General features: G+C 41.5%; 1 protein-coding gene across 1 annotated transcript in view; it reads left to right on the forward strand.

Annotated features, from left to right (window-relative positions):
- The window catches only part of Sorcs3 (sortilin related VPS10 domain containing receptor 3), a 567,524-nt gene that overhangs the window by 433,390 nt on the left and 112,034 nt on the right, over positions 1 to 22,100 (forward strand). Inside the window, exon 8 of the mRNA XM_076834163.1 lies at positions 20,677 to 20,766. Within this exon, the coding sequence (XP_076690278.1) occupies positions 20,677 to 20,766 (90 nt within the window). The remainder of the gene's footprint in view (positions 1 to 20,676; positions 20,767 to 22,100) is intronic.

A 22,100-nucleotide genomic window follows, 5' to 3' on the forward strand; every position in this document is an offset into this window, starting at 1 on the left:
GATTCTAATGCTAATAAATGTTTGAAAAATCACTGACCTTTTGTAGAACTGCTGGATCCCTGGGTCAGAGGTCAGACTTCTTCATGTGTGGTCACTAAAACCACAAGGAATAATGAATAAGCACAATGTATGTATTTATGCTTAATTGTTTGCTCATGATGTACCTATGAACATGTTATTATATATAAGTGTATATGTATTTGACCATATAGTTTAACCAGAAACCTCTAAATAATGATATTCATTAATTCAAATTAATTAAGCTTCTCCTGATGAATATTAATTTTGCATGAAAATCTCATCCCTTCTCATTTGCCCTCTAAAGTTGCCCTCTATGGTTCCCCTTTACTGGATATATTAATTTTAGTCCTATATGCTGTGTGTGGTGAAGGGTCTATAAAGTACCCACACAGATCCTGCAATTTAGAGAATTGGATTCTATCTAACCTTTTGTTTTCCTTTTGACAAAGAGGTGCAGGTCCCCATCTTGATGGTTTTGCTTGCAGGGACCTCAAGTTTGATAGCCTGCTGTTGAGCAGGTGAGACTGGAGATGTACAGAAAGCTGTGAAATTTGTTAATCTGTCAGTGCCTCTTCTGTGCAGGGGGTCTGGGGTTTCATGGTGAAATCAAAAGGAGTTATTCCTTCCCAGAAGAGCCTTGTCTTAATGGGAAAGTGTCTGCCTAAAATGCTTCCGTTCCACATGGATAAAAGAGAAATAGGCTTTCCTTTGTAGGGCAGGAGAGAGCACTAAGTGGATTTCTACCTTTTGAACCAAGATGGTTGAAAATCCTGCCTTTTCTCCTTTATGGAGTAGCTTTCCTCATGATCCTCCTAGGGAGTAGGTGGTGCAGCAGGAGTTGGGGTGCAACTCCTTCAGCAGTACAATGCCTACCTTGGCTCCTGGGGAGTATGATGAAGAAACAAGAGCAGGACCTGAGGAAGCCATTATCGTAGGTGTGTATGTCCGAGTTAGATTACAGGGCACCCAGTCCCCTCCTCTCATGGTGGCACGTGAGATAGCCTCCGTGCAGAAAGTGTTCATTCACTCCTTGAATCAAGTTTCCTTGTGAGTGCAACTCTGTGCACTACACAAGGATGTGATGCCAACTTATCCTCATACATTATAAATACAACAGAAAAAAAAAGCAGATCCTAATTAAGATACCCATAAAGTACTCAAGAGGCAGAGAGAATGGCAGTTTGAAGCAAGGAAGGTCATCCTGACTCTGCCAAATCCTTGTCCAATTCCCCCTTTTCTCCTTGTTGCCTCAGCACTGGGCGAGTTTGTTCTCACTTTTTTTTTTTTTTTTGTGAGCCTTATATTGCCCTGGGAGGAGACACACAGCAGCTTGAATACTCAGGAAAAGAAGTGGTTTTTGTTGTTGTTGTTGTTGTTTGTTGTTTTGTTCTGAACACAGGGTCAGGGCAGGAACTCTAAAAATATACCTGGCCCTTGAGCTTGGAAGACTGCACAGATTCAGGCCCCAGAACCTGTAGTATTGTTTAATCACTCACACTAAATCCAGAACAGGTAGTCTCTCCCTGACCCTTTGCAAACTTTTGCAAAATTGCCAATGGGACGGGTAACCCTGTACAGATCCATCCAGTACCCAGTGCTACTTCCAACTCCTAGGAACATTCCATGGATGTAATCAGGAGGGAAGCCCTTTCTCTAATCAGGACTTCTGAGGATGGGGCAATAGCATGCACAAAGTGGTTCTAGGATGATTTCAGTGCCACAGTGAAGCCAGTTGGCAGCTTGCATACAAATCGCTATTAGTTTTTAAGAGTTCTGTATATAAACATAGAAAACTAGTACTGTTACAGAAAATGTTACTAGCAATTAATGAATATGCACAGTTGATTAACAGGTATTTGTTTAGCCCTAGAAGTTTGGCAGGTGCAGTAGGAGATGACAGAAGACATTGTCCCAGTTCTCAAACAGTCTGCACTGCAAGTAGCTTGTGTTCTGATGTCGGGGAAAGAGTCCTTAGTTTAAGACGTGGGCTGTAATCTGGGATCTACCACCTACCAACCAGGGAACACTGGACAAATCATTTAGACTCTCAGGGCACTAATTTCTTCATCTCTGTAGAATAGAATCACGCTACTTGCCCTGTGCAAATTGGAAGGTTGTGGCGAGGATCAAGGGAGATAATAATGGCTTTGAAATGCTTTGAAAACTCCAAAGTCCTACAAAATGCAAGAACTAATCCACAAGCAAAAATCAGCCTCAATATTTTGTGCATTCACATCCTCTTTTAAGCATTTTTATAAGCCTGTCACATAAAAGATTACTAAATCTCTGTTCCAAATTCATTTTTTAATTATTCAAGGCTTCAATTCATAGATTAACGTATGTGCATGATAAAGCCTTCCTACATTGTGCTAGTTATCAAAGAAATCATCTTCTCATGATCTTTATGGGACTGTAGATATTGTGGAGTTTAATTATCCTTCCAGACTTGTAGCCTCTTGGTCCCCACCTCACCTGGATATTGGTACTTCATTTAAGATTCTGATTTATGCACCATCCTGGGAGGTCTATAGAGAAGTCTCTGTGGTGTGGCTACTGTATCCCTAATAAATTGTTATCTTTCTGAAAGAAAAAAGCCCTGAGGCAGAAATTAATCAAGTGTAATTATTCAAAGAAAAACTATTGGGGAATATTTTAAATGATGTTAATTTGTTCTTAATGGGAGAGATTTCGAATGTTAAATAAATATCAATTTCATCATTAGGGACACAATTACAACACAGAAGTTGAAAGGAAAATGAAAGCATTATAGAGACAATCTTTAAAAGAAATCCAATAAAGACATCTTCAGGTGTGCATTCTTCCAACACTTTCAGAATCTTAAAACCTTTTCAACAGCGATACAAATAGAGATTGTTCACATAGCATGCTGCTGGGTTGAGTCTCCTCTACCTGTGGTGGTTTTAGTGGCTTGGTGTTGCTATTAGTATCTGGAATACTTCCATGAATAAATTAGTGATTTGGTTGTGAAATGATGATGTTTTGTTGACCTTTGTGCACAACATCTCAGGAGTTCCAGCTCACATCTTTCCAGCTCACGTTTGCCTCAGAAACTGGCCGTGCTAAGAGGCAGCTGGCGATCATTTGGCCTCAGCTGCACTGTGGATCTCTTGCTCTTTGTTCTGGCCATGATTTATCCCCAATTGGGATTCTCACAGGAGACCCCCTGGTCATTCTGATGCAGATACAAATTTTGAGGATGTCCAGGGCCTCCAGGACATCCTGACCAGTAAGATTAGTGCTCTTCCCTTCCTGTATCAGGCCCCATTCTGTATGTTCTCATGGGCGCCTCAGTGTGATGAGCCCCAGGTACTTATAGTAGGAGTTGGTTCAGCAGTGCATCCTGGGGATGGCTTCCTCTGCCTCCCCATTTCCTACTTCCTAATTGTGCCACTCTATCCCGGATATTTTCTTGCAAACAAATAACAAAAATCACCTGTATAAAAGTTCTTGTTTAGGCTCTGTGTGGGGGCAACTCATCTCAAAGCAAACTTGAAAGACTCAAAAATGCACAGTCTCTACTATGTATCAGTACTAGGGCTACAGTGAACTGTGCAAGAAAAGCAGAGGTATCTGCTTCTCACTCTCAGCAGTCAGTTCCCATTCCTCCCATCCTTTCAGAGAGGAGGCTTATTGATCACCCTCTTTCCCCCGTACCTTTACTCATGACTTTCCATCCACCTTTACATATTTAAGACTTATATCATCCTTAACTAACAGAACAAAACAGAGCAGAACAGAACTCTCTTTGGAGCTCCCCACCACTCTTATCTCTAAATGTCCCATCTTTCATTCACAACCAATTTCTCGAGTGCCATCGGTGTCCTTCCCCATCTTCTCATTTCCCCCTCTCTCTAACCCACTTGAGACTGACTTCTGCCTCTGCCACTCCACTGAAATTGCTTTTGCCGAGTTCATCACTGATGTCTTTGAATTATATCCAGACTACGCCTCTCAATAATTAGCTTAGTTGACCTGTCTGCAGCCCTCGGATCTCTTGACTGCCCCTCTGTCCTGGAGCACTCTCATCCTGTCATTTCTGTGGCCACGCTACCTCTCCAGGGCTGTCCTGCTGGCCCACGGGGTTGCCTCTTCCTCTGCCCTTCATTTACACCTGGGTGTTCTCAGTGCTCTTCTTGTTCCTTTTCTCTGTTCGCTTCCCACCCTAAGCAATCCCATTCCATCTCCTCTGGCAATGTCAATTACCATCCACATGCCCGTGACTCTCCTGTGTCTCTTGCTCCTCTCAGCATAATGCAGAGACAGAGAGGCTCCAGGGAGGCTGTTTATTCTCAGGGAGCCCATCAATCCTGTAGACATGGCGATCTCCTCACTCCATTCAGAACTTCACTGTTGCAGTCTCTAGTAAATTATTAAGACTTGTTTCTTGCTGACAGGTCTAATGAGGCTCCATGCAAGTTTCAATACCTGTTGTTTACCAAGCCAGCATAGCAAGGGGTGTTTTCCTTTAATCTCAGAGAATGATTCTGCATTTCATTACAGGATATAAAATTTGTCTTTCTAGTAGTATGTGGACTTTATATTGTTTTCATTTTGTGTTTTACCTCTAATTGATAATAGCTACATAGAACCTGCATTATTGCGGTTTGGTAGGAAAGCTGCTACTGCTAGTTAGTAGTGTCTCCATGCACCCGAGAAGGAGGCTTGGGTTTAGATATGCTGAGCCATGCATCTTGCAGGAAAGGTAAGTACTGATGGTGTTTAATTATCCAGGAGCCTCATATTATTAGAGGCAGCCTCTGAGCCCTCATCAGGAAGGAAGATGTATTGTCCAGAGGACCACAAATATTTCTCTTGTCAGCTCAGAGGCTACACAACTCTCAATCTCTTCTACTGTTTGGAAATCTACAATTTACTCTTTCTAAAATGATGATTCTTCAGAATGTTCTTTCCACCTGGCCACACCACCAATTCTACCCAACCATTAGCAGATTAAAAGAATTTTTATCCCCATAGGGAAAGGTCTGAATTTTTATTTAGTGCTACTAAATAAAATGTCTTAGCACCTGTGCATTTTATTTTATTTAATAAAATTGTGATCTCCATGTGGTAGATATTATCTTCTTTATTTTTCCGTGGAGGAAACCACTTCAGTGCTGTTTTGTTCTATATCTCAGGAAATGGCAGGGTGGAGGATGTGACTTCAAGGCTGTCTGGGTCCCTAAACAATGACAAAAAATGGGCAATGGTCTGCTGCTTATCGTATCTTTCTTCACATTAGTACTGAATCACGGACACTTTCCAGGATGAGCGTAAGAGCAAAATAGAGGGACATTGCCCAATTTTGGTAGATGGTGAGGCAGGGGAACCTCTTTCACTCCTTGACAGTGGATTTTTTATCAAGCTCTCTTTCAATTTTGTTTCATATCAGAAACTTTCTGCATCATTAACCCAAGAAAGGTTTAATGGGATTCAATGTAGTGCAGTCATGCCCGTACCTCTGAGAGCTGCCCCTCAGATGCACTGTGAAGATTGACTCAAACACACATCATTGGGGTGCCAGGTGGGGACAGAGGGGCAGCATGGGTCACTGTCACTATCATCCACATCTCTGCTCTTCTCCAGCTCTTCATCCCTTTTCTTGTATCTTTTTTTTTAAGACAGAGTGAGAGAGAGGGAGAGAGAGAGAGAGAGAGAGAGAGAGAGAGAGAGAGAGAGAGAGAATTTTAATATTTATTTTTAGTTCTCTGTGGACACAACATCTTTGTTTGTATGTGGTGCTGAGGATCGAACCCGGGCCGCACGCATGCCAGGCAAGTGCGCTACTGCTTGAGCCACATCCCCAGCCCCTCTTGTATCCCTTTTTACACATTCTCCAATTTCTGTGATACATTTGGGGCAGGAGAAGGGCTCATTTAGAGCCCTATTCTAGGACACAGAGGAGCTCTTGTGACTTGGCTGTGTATGTTCCCACTCCACTTCCTTGCCATGTCCCTGCTAGTCTGTGACACCCACTCTGCTATTCCCAGCTCCCCAGAGAACCTCTTTTCTGGAGCCTCCTCCTATTAAAGATAATTATATTGCCATAAAAGCAGCAGCACTGATAATGAAGGCAGTTGGTTGTTGACTGAGAAGTAGACTATTAAGTCCAGTTCTCTTCTCATTGCCATTCTAACTAGGGTATATCTGTCTATTAATTTCAGAGTTTCAGCTTTTAAAATTTTAATCACTCTGCCTGTTAACTCCTTAAATAGTTAACAGGGTAAACAAACATATTGGATTTCCCCAAGCTGATTTTAAGGATTTGAATTTGAAACCCCTCATGGTCAACCCAAATAAGAACTTCTTGATGCTCTATAGTAGCAGAGACATCGATTTATCAATCAACTGCCTTTGATTGAGGACCTTCTATATACCCAGAGCTGTGAGAGTTTCAATGTGAGACAGAAGTACTGTTTGATTGATTGATTGATTCACTCACTCATTTATCCATTCATTTAATGGTCATTTATTGAGCACTTAATGCTTATGCTCTGTGTGGAGAAAAGGTCCCATGATGGTAAACAGGACTGACAAAGTGGTTCTTCTCATTTTGTGTTCAGTCTTGATGAGGAGATGGAACTCTTTGGTCTGACACCGTCCTTCAGTGGTACTCAGAAACATTGAGTAGTACTCAAAAACAGAAGCTCTAGTCTCTGAGGGACAGACTGCTTCCCGGACTGGGGGAGATCCACAAGGATTTACATGAGGGGTCCACTTGAGGACCAGCCAGAGCTCCAAGCCAAGAGCCCCCTAGGTGGCAGTAGACAATGTGCCACAGGTAGAAGGGGCAGGTAAGGGGACAGCACTCTCAGGTTTAAATCTGGCCGCCGCCTTGGCTCATTCTGTGGTCTTGGGCCATCATCCTTTCCTCCCTGAGGCTCAGTTACTTTATTACAGAAGGAAAGGGCTGCATTCAAGAAGGGCTCACAAATCTCCCACTGCGGACTGAGAACTGCCTTTCAGACACAGTGGCTGAAGGAATTCCAGCAGACACATCCAATCCAGGTGAATGGGAGCCTATTTAGAAGTGAGGGGCTGACTACCTCACCACCCAGCCAGCCTCTTCATTTCCCTATGGACGCTGCTGACCACACCTCTGTAGAACTTAGAGCCCCAAGGCACCCAGCCTGAAAAGTAGTATCGATGTATAACTGCAGGAATTCCCTTCTGGAAGTTTCTAACCCTGCAGTTCTCCAAGTCAGCTCACTCTTCAGGCCACTCCATTTAGTCAGAGAAGAAAAGGGGGCTGTTATTCAGAGGTATTTCTACAACTTACTTCTTCCATGGCAGAATGATGTTTTTGAAAAAGGTAACTTGGGATGTAGCTAAATCCTCTGCAACATTGCGGACTCCTCCTTCCTTCCTCGTTCTACCTGCATCTTCTGGGGACATAATGGGGAAAGCATGAAGTAAATAAGAAATAAAAAACCAAAAAAAAGTAAATAAGAAGATTATGATCCTGGGGATGAAACATATCTAAGAAATAAATATGCAAATAAGAAAAACGGAGTTCCTGCCATAGAAGGGTTTATAGTCTGGGGAGAGAGAGAGAATTCACTAGCAAAGCAATAAATAAGAACAGTAATTGCATGTTGTGATAAATCTAGGAGCAAACATACATAATGGTGAGAGACAATAATAGGATTTTATTCATTTATTCAGTAAGTCCCTCCACAAATATTTCTGGAGTTCCTACTACTACAAAGCAGGGGGCCACCCATTGGAGGAGATTTTTGTAGTGGAACCAGGTAAACCTCACTTCTCCTCTAATGGGAACTTGTGATTTAGATGAATCCTCATTTCTGATAGTTATTGGAATGTAAAGATAAATAATATAAAAAGCCTACATTAAAAGAAAAGCAGGTGTGTGCATGTGTGTATACACTATCTCCAGATTGTGCTTTTGAGACTTGGACACATGAAGCATTCCTTGACTGCTGGCCACATACTCTTCCCCCCACCCCCTTCCTAAACTGGGAGTCAGAAGGTCTGAACAGAAATCAATCCCTGCAATTTATTTTTAACTTCTTTCTCCTTAGCCAGGATTGATTTTTGTCTTTGTGATCAATGGCACAGAGAATAGCTCCTGGTCCCAGGCAGCTGTTCAAGCACTTGGTCCTGTCGGTCCCATGTCTATTGAGCAGGACATTAGAAGCTGATTATGAAAGTAATAGAATGAAGATGTTTAAAGGATGGGCCTGATTACCCCTGCTTTTCTGGGGAGGAGTGTTTGCAGACAGGAGGCTGCTGTAAGCAAGAACCAGAACCCAGGAGCACAGGGTCCTAGGGCACACCACTGATCCCAGCAGTGGATGTAACACAATGAACAGTGCAGGAGCCAGCATGGGGATTAGTATTTGGACAACCTGACTCCTTCCCCCCCCCTCTTAGCTATCTCTTTTTCTTCTTCTTAGTATTTAATCTTTACAATATCAACTGCTGTTAGATTTGAGAACTGCAAGCGAAACATCTGTTACCAAAAAAAAAAAAAAAAAAAAAAGACTGACTGTTCCCTCTCTGAGCTTCTTGGGCTTCAAAATGGTCTGATTCTTTCATCTCCGTTCTCTTCTCCTCCTTCCTTATTTTCTTCTAATTCAGCTTGTGGTTTAATAGGAACATGAAATTAGACATTTCTACCTTTCCAGGAGCCTCCTTACCCTCAAGGCCAGGCATGATTGCTTCCGGTTTCTTTTGTGAAAAATGTTTACAGAAGGGACGCACACCTTGGAATGATGGGCAGTGCTAATTCCATAGAATGCAATTAGAGCAGTCTGCCCTGCCCAAGGCCTTCTGTCCACTTCTCTGGGATAAACACTTGCAGTCTTGCCGCCTACACCAGGTGGCAGTTGTGTCTAGATTGCAGTGTGGAGAAATAACCCCAGTGCTCTTAATCTGATTGTGTTTATTATTTCATTGGGTAGTGTAATTGCTTCTGAGGTGTTCTTGGGATGTGTGGGAGGGAGGGATGGAAGGAATGACTCCTTCATTCACTAATACGAGTCCTTGTCCAGTTGATTGGACATCACTCTTCCATAGAAGACAAAATATACTTATCAACATTTTATTTCTAAAAGATTTCTCCTCAGCTTCCTTCCATAGTTTTTACAGCCTGGCTAATTTTCTTTATTACTGAATATTCTGTGCTTCTTGGAGAATCTATTGCCTATAATAGTAACAACTAATGCTCATGGGAAGGGGAGCATGAACTAGGCTTATATGTGAACAAATTTAATCGCTATGACACCCTATGAATTAAGTGTGGCTCTTCCATTTTGAAGAAGAGGCTCAAAAAAGGTTAACCGCTTCCCAAGGTCACACAGCCTACTGCTACCTGTGGTGTGAAAAGTTTGACCCAAGAGTTTGGATGCACCAATCCTCCTTTTAAAGAAATACAAGGTTCTGCTCCTTAAATGAGAATCACCACAACCTACATTTTATATACTTGAGCTAAATTGGGTCAAGAACTGTGTAAGAGACAGTGAATAAGTACATAAAGCTTTTACACAGAACGGGTGCTTAAAATGTGTTTGTTGAGCCATTGAATGGGCACAAAAGAAAATAGAAGCACAGAATTTAAGATATTGTGGTTGAAGAAGAACTTCACACTGAGCAAGTGAAGGAGTGTGTCACACAGGGGGTGGGATATCTTTAGTACCTCCTTTGCATGAGCCATGTGTTAGGCCTCACGTAGTGAGGGTGTCTATTTTAAGATGAAACTGAAGCCTAAGTGCTTTTCCTAAGAACAAAATAGCCAATAGGGGCAGAGGTGATTTGGAATCCATTGTAAGCTTAGTTCCAAGTTTCTGTTAATTTTTACCACAAAGAACTATATAAGTAGCCTAAAGGGTGCACAAAGAGAAATCCTGGGATCCCTACTGGGCATTTTCTTAAAGCAGAACTTTATTTGTGATATGAACCACCTCTGCAAAAGTAAGTAAACCAATAAATAAAATTACAATAAGATTATTGAGCAGTGTAGTATAGACTTTTTATTAAAGATGTCAAATAGCAATGAAATAGTGTCTATGCCATGCTTTTAACAGCAAAAAATAAATAAAAAAAAAATCTGAGTCTTTCACACATATCGGCTATTTCTTTCCACCACCCAAAACTATCTCTTCTCAAACCAGCAACTAGTGACTCACTTTGTGGTTCTCCCTTCTTGCATCCTCTCCAGCTTTGCTGGGAAGCTTTTCTTCCTCCAAGCTCCACATGCCGCCCCCACCCGCTGCTTTCCTGACCAGCTGTCCCTTTACCATGTCGGGCATCTCAGCCTGTTGCGGTTTCCATAGACTTCCACCCTCAAGCCCATCAGACATTCAGCAAGCAAAATGCCCTTTGGCATTGAGGACCTCTTCTCCTCTCAAGGTAGTGGGAGTACAGGTGGCACCTGTTGGTATAGTTCATGTGACACCGTGTGTCCCTGTATGCCTGAGCCTGTGTGTGTCAATGTGGAGTGCGATGGAAAAGAAGGGTTCTGACAATGGTCACTGGACTGACAAACATGAGTGTCAATTCCAGCTCAGCCCTTTGCCAGATATGCCTTTGTTATCTCATCTGCAAAATGCAGACAGGATGGGTGTGGACTGCACTGTGCCCAGCACTGATTTTATTATAATCGTAGAATGAACATGAGAATAGGTTGAGTGAACTTTGGTGGCTCTGAGGAGGGGATCTGATGGCACCCGGCCTCCTCTCTGCTCAGGGGACCATGGCATTATTGCTGGTCTTACATTGTCATTCATATATCTTATATCTTAGGTTTGTTTTCCCATAGAGATGATGAACTCCTTAGGGTCACAGCCCTGTGACTCCACAGTGCCTTCACACATACCATCTATTTCTTTCCACCACTCAAAGGTGTCACAGCCCTGTGACTCCACAGTTCCTGACACAGCCTGGGCACAGAAATGCTGAATAAGTTCTTGTCAGATGATGAATGTACCAGGGAGTGGAATCGGGGCCGTGACCATATGAGATGTTTAAACATGATGAATGTGCAGGGGATGATGTGAATTCGGCTGTGCCTTTAATTAACATGTGGATTCAACAGTGGGTGGGGCAGACCATCTTGTAATCTTCTTCTCTGTTTCCCACGGGGAGGTGAGCTCTCTCAGAGCCTCGTGTTTTCTATGTTGAAGTCCTGTCAACCACTTATTTAATGTAATGTGACTACCCACTTATAAACATCTATGAAATTATCTCCCCTTTCTGTTTTTCTGATTCTGAGAAAGCAAACCAATTTTAGAAGCCTCACAAAATGAAAAGACCCTGGGAGTACGAGTTCTAAATTCTGAGGTCAACTGTGCATCTCACCTCTAAGTAACAGAGTGACCTCAAGTGGCCTATCTGGGCCTCAGGCCCTTTGATGCCAAAATGAGGTTGTAATTAGACCGCACTTGCAAGATTGTGCTCAGATCAAATGAGATTAAGTGCAACAGTAAAACTAATAGAATAGAGTAGTGCACAGATACTAGTTGCTAAAACATGGGTGCTGGCCACTAAGAGAGGATTAAAAACAAGACACATTATCAACCCTCAAAATCATTACAGTGTAGCAAGAAACCCAAGATATACCCACTTCATGTAATTTAAGACATCAACTAGCACATGCAACAGGAGGCACTGAGATTCAGAGAAAAAAAAAAAAAAAGATGAATTCCATAGGGAATTCATTGGGGGGGGTGGGTGTAATTTTCTTGTTGTTGTTTTTGTTTTTAATTATAGCCATGAGGATCAAACCTAGGTCCCTTTACCTTCTGGGCAATACTCCACCCGTGAGTGATATCCTCAGCCCAAGGAGGTAGCTTTTTATGCAAGCCACTGTGAATTTTGTTGATGCTGGATCTGGGTTTAGAAAACTTGTCCAAAACTAATCATTCTTTGAAAAGGCTCTGGAGTGGACACTTTAGACTCATTCAGGCTGCACAGTGTAATGGACTTGGTTGAGACTTAGAAAACCAAGTTTAAACCTGGGCTCTGCCACTTTGGAGCTGAAAGCCTTCTGCACATCAGTTAACTCATCAGTAAAGCAGAGCTGCCTGGCAGTGCCTCCTCCACAGGGCCATTGTGGGTCACAGACAGCACATAAAAAGCACATCCAGTGTTGATGCTTGTGCTGATGGAGGATGGGGATTGGGCGGGGGGTGGGGTGCTGACATAGGGAGTATAGTGGGGGAGCTCCGAGAAGCAGCAGTTGGCATTTCACTAATATCCAGGACCCTCCTGGGGAGGTGACAGTGCTGTTGGAAAAACAGCTCGACAGATGGTTTAAATCCATGTACACTGTCCTGAAATTCACTCACAAGGCAGGCAAACCCCATGTTGGCGAAGCTCTGCTGTCCTATCTAATAATCCACATGGATCTCCAAGCCGTCTGGAAAGCCCACGTCCCATGGAAGCAACCCTAGTTCTCCAGAAAATTAATGATTTTGTTTGCCTTGCCCTTTCAGGATATTTAAAATATCTTGAAAATACCAATAAGTTCTTCTGTAGGCAGCTGTAGGCACCTGCTCGTCATCCCTGTGGTAAAAGACCCTTGTGTTAGGTACTCGTGCCCATCCACTTCTGGCTCCCCTGTCTCCCGTTCTTGTGGTCTCTGGCCCTTCATTCTGTGCCTCTGGGTATCCTCCCTGGCAGACGGCAGTGCCTCTCAAGTCAGCATGGACACACCTGGATCAAACGCTGGACTTGTCGGTGAAGACACTTCCCAAAGCTGCGGGTGCCCTGGGTGTGCACCACAGGATTATCATAACATCCTAATCATTCCATTTTTAGAGCATTTTATAGTTCCATGAAAGCATTTTATTATCTAATTTCATTTATCACAAGAACCTGTGACAGAGGATAAATATTGTTAGTTCCTCAAACTCTAAGAGAATAGTGACCAGGCCTAAAATGGCATGACAATTAAATGCCTGAGCTTAAAATCAAGCCACAGATGTGACAGAATCTGGCTCCTTCCCTCTTTCTTCTCTCCCAACATTTCACTTTTTATTTTCTGAAGTTCTGAGATTTTGTGGAAATGAGAGTGACTAGCATCTAGCTTAGGAAGATTTCACTCAAATAATTGACCTAATAATGCCCACTAGTAAAAAAGAAGATAATCTAAATATGTAAATATATTAAGTTGTATAGAAAATATGTAAGAAACACTGTATAAGCTATACCCCTTGTAATATCTAACCGCCCTCAGTCCCATCTTTTAAAAAACCATTAAAACCCGCAGTTCACAAGGAATAGAATAGTTTTTGAGAGCAGAATGTAAGTATTGTGATAGCAATTTTGTTCCTAGAGGTTTCAAAGGTGGTATATGTTGTGGTAGCGGTGGTGGTGGTGTGTGTGTTTGAAGCTCTGAAATCCTTCTATGACACTAAAATAGAGTTGTTTTAGGTGTTATTATTTGAGAGTATTCAGGTGCTAATAAATGATAGATTCTAGGAAGTTATTCAAATCTGTGACTGGTGTGTTCTATTTTTATTTTTGCACTTATCTCTGCCTCTCTCTCTCTCTCTCTCTCTCTCTCTCTCTCTCACACACACACACACACACACACACAAGACAAAACTTAGGAGAGGATTGGCAGCAAGGACCTTCCATTTCGAGAAATCAGGCAGCATCCCTAGAACTTCCCTTTCTTCTGTGTTATGGAAGCCAGCACCCAAAGGTCAGGCTTGCTGCCATTAGTGGTAAATCTCCCACACAAATTGCTTGGGCTTTTGGTCTCTGTACGTGGTTTGCTCCAGGAAGTCATCCTGGCCGAAGGCAAGAAGAGTTTCAAATCTCTGTCCCCGGTCTGTTATTTTCCAGTGGACATGGTGCCAGTCATCTTGGCCTCTTGCTCTACAGTGATGGGTAATACACAGTGAGCAACTTACTGAGCATCAGCTGCTCCTTAACGCTGTATCACTTAATCCTCATGATCAACTTGTCCACAGGTAGTAATAGTATCTCTGTTTTCTAGAATAGGAAAGTAAGAAGGTTAAATTACCTGTCCAAAGTCACCAACCCAGCAAGAGATAGAAGCCAGAGTCAAATACAGTTCTGAGATCCCAACTAATGTATTTAAGTGCTTAAAAATCAGATAAGGAGTCTTCTTTGGAAAAAATGTATATTCATAATATATTTATATATTGATATATATTACATATTATATATTATATAAATTGATATATAATATATAGTATATGTAGTATATATGCATATATTATATATATATTCATTATATATGTATCTATAGAAATATATAATTGGAAATTGATCAAATGCCTTTTTATATTTGAAGAAATGCAGTCAGGAGTTAGGTATACTAATTCTTGGTTTAGCCATGTGTGGTCTAGCCATAAACTCATTGCTCCGTGGTTTTCTAACTTGTCACCTTATCTCTGCCTCACTGATTTTTCCAAAAGGCAATGAAGGACACAATGAGTTTCTTGGCAGAACTATGATGGTGCCAGCTGCTTCATCAGTATTTTTTGGCCAGTGAGTGCACCAGCAACCTCAGTATGTGTCTTCCCTACAACATCTCCCCTGCACCTGCGGGAGAACACACACACACACACACACACACACACACACAACACACACACACACACACACACACAAAGAGAAAGAGAAAGTATGTGCAATATTGGCTTCAATATCAACTCTTTTATCCCATATCTATTCTTGGTGATGCTATTTGTTGGCTATTATGTTTGGGTACCAATAAAATATTTTATGTGCAAATCTCTTTCAAAGGAGGTCCAACCTTAGTGCAATGCTCCTGTGTAAGGTAATAGACCCACTGTTTCTAGACACAGGGATATAAAACTGCATATTACATTAATATCACAGAGTCTCCAGGACATAAAATGAGCAAATATCAGTTAGATAGACACTAAATTCAAAGTCAAACAGCCTAGCCCAGGAGACAGTGTGGTGATAGCATACCATGTTTTTCCAAATGCTTCACCACAGTTTTGATTCAGATGCATGGTGTGGTACCTCAGCAAAGCAGTTTTGGAAGATGAGCTCAAGTTGGCAAAGGCAATCTAACTTTCCATGACAATGTCACCAGAGCCATCTTGATCTTCCAGAAACTATAGTAACTTCCTCATGAGACTATGGCTGGTGTTTGTCTATATAGGGTGTCCCTATGTTACCCAGGCTGACCTTGAACCTTTGGGATCAAGTGGTCTCCAGGCCTTATCCTGAAAAGTAGCTGGGACTACAGGTGCACAAGTGTGTTTACTCTTGTGGCACAGTAGTCATTAGCCTGTTTCTTTGTTCTTAAAAGAGAAACGTGATCTTTGAAGGAATTATGTAGGTGGAGAGGGCGAGAAAAGCCTAACAGCATCAAGATTTATTTTAAATAATCTGAATAGAATTAATGAGCAAGGAAATTGGAAAGTTAATTGTGCATCATAAGAGCTTGGCTGTTGTTTTCACCTCTTTAAGAGTCTGGGTGGGGGAAGCAGAGCAAAGGCTATGTGAGAGGTAACTCGGGTATGCTTCAAAGGTGGCCATTTTTTCTTGGCTTAGAGAGATTATCCACATTGTGTTGGACCCAGCTTGGGTCTCTAAATGGAAATGCTTCTAAATGTCATTCCCTATGAAGGCAACAGCTCTTGGACAAGCTGAATTTATTTCCGTTATAGTCCTTCTTATTCACGAACTCCAATAGCAGCACTATTCACTCCTGTGCAACAATAGGGCATTGATTTCTCAGGACTGAGAAATTGACAGGAGCCCTCCTGTAGAAAGATCTGCCTTGTTGGTAGGCATCTTATCTAGGAAATTGGGAGCTGAGTGACATGGAATCCATACCTCTCTCACACAGCCTGAGGACCCTACAAAAGCTGTGAAAACAAATAAATTCGGGTTCAAATTCTGGCTCTACCGTTTTCTTGCTGTGTGTCTTTGAGTATGTTGTGTGACTTCTCTATGTGTCAATTTCCTCATATGAACTCTGAACATAAAATAGAAGGTCAGTGTGTGCACAGGAATGGTGCTTGGTGTATGAAGTACTCAAAAATTTTATCTGCTGTTAACATTTTTACTTAACAGGATACTAGTAATATTATTAGCAATAACAATAATAATACCACAGTTATTATTGTGGATATGAAATAATACCATGGAAGTAAAGCACTCAACATAAAATAGGTACTCAAAAATGTTGGTTTCTGTCCCTCTTCTTGGGTTCCTTATGTCTACTTATAAATTCTACAGACACTGCTGCTTTTCTTTTATCTATGGAAACAAAAAAGACTCAACTTCTGAGTCTCCAACAGGGCTAGGAAGTGACCCAAGGCCTTTGGTTTCAGTTTTTAAGCATATTTTTCTTTATTTTCCATGGTGAGCCATCATTCAGAAATAGGATGAATGAAAAAAAAATAAAGGCTATGTCAGGTTAGACTTGGTCACGGTGAAAGCGAGAACAAGTCAGAAGAGACAGATGTGTTTAATGGTCAATGCATTTGTCCAAAGGAATCATTTTCACTGGCCAGGAGCCCAATTAAACCTGTAAAATGGAAATAGAGAAAATCAGATTAACGAGCCAGTCATTAGTAAGGAAAAGACCCAGCTAATTCTGTGTTTAGCATGACGGATGGGCCCAGAGCAAATAATTGGATTACATTCATCAAACGTAAAATAAAAGGTGTCACTGAAAGGGAAAGTGGTAATAATCTCTGGTATTTACAATGCCAGTGAATTTGCTTGTAAGGAAGAGAAAAGTTCATCAAAATAGATTAATAGTCACTAAACTGTATTCCTTACTTATGTGGTTGCCAGAGAGCCACACAAATAATTGTGGAGAGGCAGCAAATGCATTGGCCTGGTACCTCCCACCATTGGGAGCACTCTTTCCAGGGGAAGCTTCTGGCTGGGAGGATGCTCATCCAGCCATCCAGGGACTGGGCAGAAATGGAGAGCTCCGCATCCCATCCATTATTTCATCAGGAAACAATGGAGAGTCCCAAACTCAAAATCTCTTCAGTTCAGCAGATTGATCCCAATGACCCATTATTCAGTTAGTCACTAGGTATTGACTCCTTGCTCTATGGGGATGTGCTTATTGCTAGTTAAGGGTTCAGGCATGAGAAGGATTAAGAAAGCCCAACTTCATTTTAGAGCTGTAACAATGAAAGGCTGTGTAATGTTGGGCAAGTTGGTCAATCTCTCTCAGCCTCATTTTTTTCTCAGCCTCATTTTTCTAACCTGTAAACCTGTAGATTTTGGAAGTATATATATGATATACATATATATTCTTTCTTTCTTTCTTTCTTTCTTTCTTTCTATCTATCTATCTATCTATCTATCTATCTATCTATCTATCTATCTATCTCCCTCACACAGAGATATATGTAGAATCAAATAAGGTGTGCTATATAAACTATGTATCATACTATATTTTATGTAATAGACACTTGCTTCATGGGAGTAGTTATTACTCTTGTTTGTATTACTTTGCCTCTTCTAAGAAGACATTGTTTTTGAAATGCAACATCAGTATCATAATAAATTTTCTAGGAATGCAAATAAACATATTTGCCCAATTACAGTGCTTCATAAATGCTTTTTCAAAAAATGTCAAAACCAAGGAAATGTGTAGTCAAGGTTAGAGGAGTAAGATGGATAGAGGACTATTCTAAGTCTACCACAGGAGTAGGAATACAGGTTTAGAGTCAAAATTTCTGAATTCAATTTTGTCTTGGGCAAGTCACTTAGTACCCTAAAGCCTCTGTAGGGTTGCCATGAGGATCGACTACATAGTTTACATGTGGGCTATTGGGTAGTTCTGCGTCATGGAACGGAACTCTACAAATGTTAGTTGTGTCATTATTTTTGTGTACCCACTAACCAACCATCTGCCAGGAGATCAGCTGTCTCAATCTATTTCTCCTTCAGTAACAAAATACCTTAGGTTAAATAATTTATAAATAGCAGGAATTTATTTTTCCCAATTGTATAGATGAGGAAGTCCAAGATCAAGGCAGGGCCTGGGCAGGGCTGATGTCTGGTGAGGACCCTGGTCTCTCTCTTCCAAGATGGTGCCTTGAACACTGTATCCTCACAAGGCAGGAAGGAAAGAAGGGGTCTAGGTAGCTCCTTCCAGCTCTTCCACTGATCCTTTCATGAGGGAGTAGCCCTCCTGTTCCAATCATTTCCTAAAACCCCTACCTCTTAATATTGTTGCATTGGGGATTTAATATGAATTTGGAGAAAATATAAACATTTTCACCACAGGGTTCTACCACTGGCTCTCCAAAGTTTCTATCACCCTCGCATACAAAATATATGCATTCTATCCTCAAAGCACCCAAAGTCCTGTGCCAACATCAACTGTAAAGTCTTAAGCCTGAAGTTTTATATAATATCATTTAGTCAGATATGGTGAGACTCAAGTTATAATTCATCTTCAGAGAAATCGCTCTCCAGCTGTGAGCTTGTGAAATCAAACAAGGTATGTGGTTATGAAATACAATGCTGGTATACTTTCGAAGAGTATGTTTGGTGATGTTCAGAGTGTCCTGTAAAGAGCTAGATTTAAAAAAAAAATTTGTAGTTGTAGATGAATATAATATCCTTACTTTATTTCTCCTTTTGGGAAAATTAAAATATTTTAGAACAAAATAGAGAAGATGATCGGACAACATTGTAAATGTACTAAGTGCTGTTGAATAATACAATTTTAAATGGTTATGATTTAGTTATGTGAATTTCACCTTAATTTTAAAAAAAGGTCTCTGTCGCCATTGTAAACACAGACTCAGGGAAGGAGGCAGGGGCCAGGACATGTGAGGAGCAGAAGGTGGGTGTAAATTGTTGTTAAAAAGTATAAATCCATTGTGTTCAAAGCGTAGTCCCTGGACTAGCAGCATCAGCATCACCTGGAAACTACTAGAAAGAAAATTCTTAAACCCCAACCTAGCTCTGTAGAATCAGAGATAAGTGCCCAGCAGTCTGAGCTCTAATAAGCTTTCCAGATGATTCTGATTGGCTACTAAAATTTAAAACTATTGATCCAGTTCTTGGATTGGCAGAGACACTTGTATGTGTTGATTTTATAATTAAAAATAAAACCAAATTAAACAAATACATAAGTAGGATCATGCAAGAACTAAGAGTGACTCTGTGTCCAGGTTCAGGGATTATATTTTAATCTGATTCTATGTACTTGAGGTTCCTTTTTAAAAGAAAAACAAAAAAAGACTTTAGCAACCCATTGATCTAAGTATGCCGATACCCACCTCTTGGCCAACACAGAACAATGGATTCATAACAGGTGTCTTACCAGAATAGAAATAGAAGTTTTAAAACACAAGAGTGCTTCTAATTGGAAAATAGAGATCAGGATAGTGCTGAATATCAGGCAGAAAAGCAGTCTGATTCACAGCCTGAGCCTCTGCCCCAATTTTTTTTGCAAGGTTCTGCCTTCATGCTGATTCTGACATCTGCTTCACCTGGCAGCTTGGCTACATGTTATGTGGGCTTCTGATCTATGTGGAGCAAGGGGGAGCCATGGGAGAGGCTATCTCTTGGAGTGAGGAGTGATGGGTGGCTTTCAATAGAGATGTTCCGCCCCTTCTGCTCCCAGCAGTTGCTATGGATGGGCGCCAGGTTTGAGCGAGAGTGGGAGGACTGGCAGGCCTCCAGCATGTGCTTGGACCTTAGTGGAGAATGGAGCATGTGCCTCAAATAATTGCCTCCTCAGCACAGCAGTCTGGTTGCTATTGTTGTCCTGCTATTTTCTCTGAACAGGCCGTGTTATCTTCTCCTGTGAATATTAATTTCCCCTGAGCTATGATAATTGGGCTGAGAGCAGCCATCAGCAGGGTTGTGCCATGTTGGCAGGACTTTTCAACAAACCCAGGCCAGAGGACCAGAGAAAATCTTGGAGTGGTGTCCAAGTCATCCAGCGAAGAATCCGTTCTTTCCCAAGCAATGTGACAGGGCTTCTCCCTGACCCTGACTCCCGCCCGCCAGCTATGAGATAGCAGAAATGGGACTTAAACCTAGGATCTCTGAATTTTGGATTTGGAGTTTTCCCTCTAACTTTGGATACCTTTAATCAACTTGTAATGGGAAGAATCAATAAAGATTTGCTGAACACCTAGATTTGTAAATGTGAAGGTAAAGAATGAAATGTGCTCAGATCAGAAGTAAAATTAAATTTTAAAGTAATGAGTTTTGAGCAAGAGTAATTATTCCAATCCAAAAAGGACATATATTTTTGACAGTTGTGTCATAGTTTCAGAGGAGTAATAAACTGCTGGAAATAAAAAAAAGGCAGAACAAATATGTTATGAGTGAAGTCTATGTTGATAGATGATGTCTCTGTTTTCAGTTAAAAGTACTTATTAGATATGTACCTGGTGCAGAACACAGTAACCAAATGCAGAATCAGTCCCTGCTCTCACAGCAGTTGTCAGGTAATGGGAACAATGGCTTTAATTGCCCATTTATTGTCTAAGTGCCACGACATGGGACAGCTCAGGGTGTGATGGGGTTGGACACTCAGAGCCAGCAAGGTAGTCTTTAAAGGTAATTACAAACCTATTGTGGTTGTCGATGGAGAGGCTAGTACTTTCCAATTGTGCCATGATCTGTGATCCCTTCTGATCTCTTTTGTGTTTTTCCCCAATCCAGGTAACAACGGGTGGAAGAGCCAGCTACTATGTATCCTATCGAAGAGAGGCCTTTGCTCAGATCAAGCTGCCCAAGTACTCCTTGCCGAAGGTACAGCACATACCACCTGCTGTCCTGAGACCTGCCACACCAAGTGAGGGTTGGAGAGGCTGCCTTGCCAGACTGCACGGAGGTCTGACCTCGGCTGGGAGGCCCACGGGTCATTGGCCTCCCTTAGCCCTGGGTGGTTTGGCCACTGCTGATGTTCCCAAACCTGGGTTCTATATTCCCATTCTGAGCAGGTTGTCAGGCTTGAACTTTGATTTCCTGTGACTCAAACATCTGGTGTAACCTTGGGTCATTTCCCAGGGGTGATCATGAAAGGAGCACTGGCTTTGAAATCTCTTCTGAGGCCCTTCCCTTTTGCAAAGTCCTTATTGCCAAGTAGAAGGTCAAGTTCAGGCAGGAGCACAGATGCTGCGTGTGTGTGCATTAAAGTGCACAGATAAGTCTGGTGGTTTTCTTGCTTCTCTATACATTTTAAGGCTAAATATAAAGGCACTTCCATGTTTCCACTCTTCTCAGCCACTATGAGTAATTAAAATGGGGTCACCTGCTGGAATGTTAACATCAAATGGTGACATTTTAACTCATCTTTTGAAAATCATAAAACTCTGTGAACCCCATTTCTTGTGAACAGTGGCTTCTGGGGGGAAATGGGTCTTATAACCTTAGTTTGAACAAGGACAGGTATAATTGCATCACTTAATGAGGCTGCAGAGAGGCAAGTCTCCAGCTGGACACATATCAAGTGTAATGTGGCAAAGACATGGGCCTCTAAGCTAGTATTAGAAATGCTGAATGGCTCAATGAGTGCAGAGATGGAGAATTATGGGATAAAAAGGTGGATAATCTCCTGTCTCCTTGTGTTAATATTCATTCTGGTTTTCTTGCATCCATCCATCCATCCATCCATCCATTTGGTTCTTCTTTTAATATATCCCTTTAGTTGTTCTTTCTTCCACATAAATGGTTATTCCACACCAAACACTGAACTAAACTCTGTGGGTAGAGTAGTGACTAAAACACAAATGATCCTACTTTCCTGAATCTTAGGGTCTGGTAGAGAATAGAGGCATTAAGCAACCAATTGTAGGTGTAGTGTAGGGGGTCCATAGTTTAGGGAGGTGAAGATAGGTGAATATGAGTGGAAAGAGCAGTTTCCTAGAGGAAGTGAAGTATAAACTAATATACAGGTGAAGAGAAGCTGATAGAAAATATAGTTGTTCCTTGTGATCTGTAGGGGATTAGTTTCAGGATCCTCACAGATCCCCAAATTCATGGATACTCAAGTTCCTTATGTAAAATGGCATAGTGTTTGCATGTGCACTTTCTCCCATAAACTTTAAATCATCTGTAAACTACTTATAATACCTAATGCAATG

This window comes from Callospermophilus lateralis, chromosome 15, assembly GCF_048772815.1.
Source record: "Callospermophilus lateralis isolate mCalLat2 chromosome 15, mCalLat2.hap1, whole genome shotgun sequence".
In the NCBI taxonomy this organism is placed as follows: Eukaryota; Metazoa; Chordata; class Mammalia; order Rodentia; family Sciuridae; genus Callospermophilus; species Callospermophilus lateralis.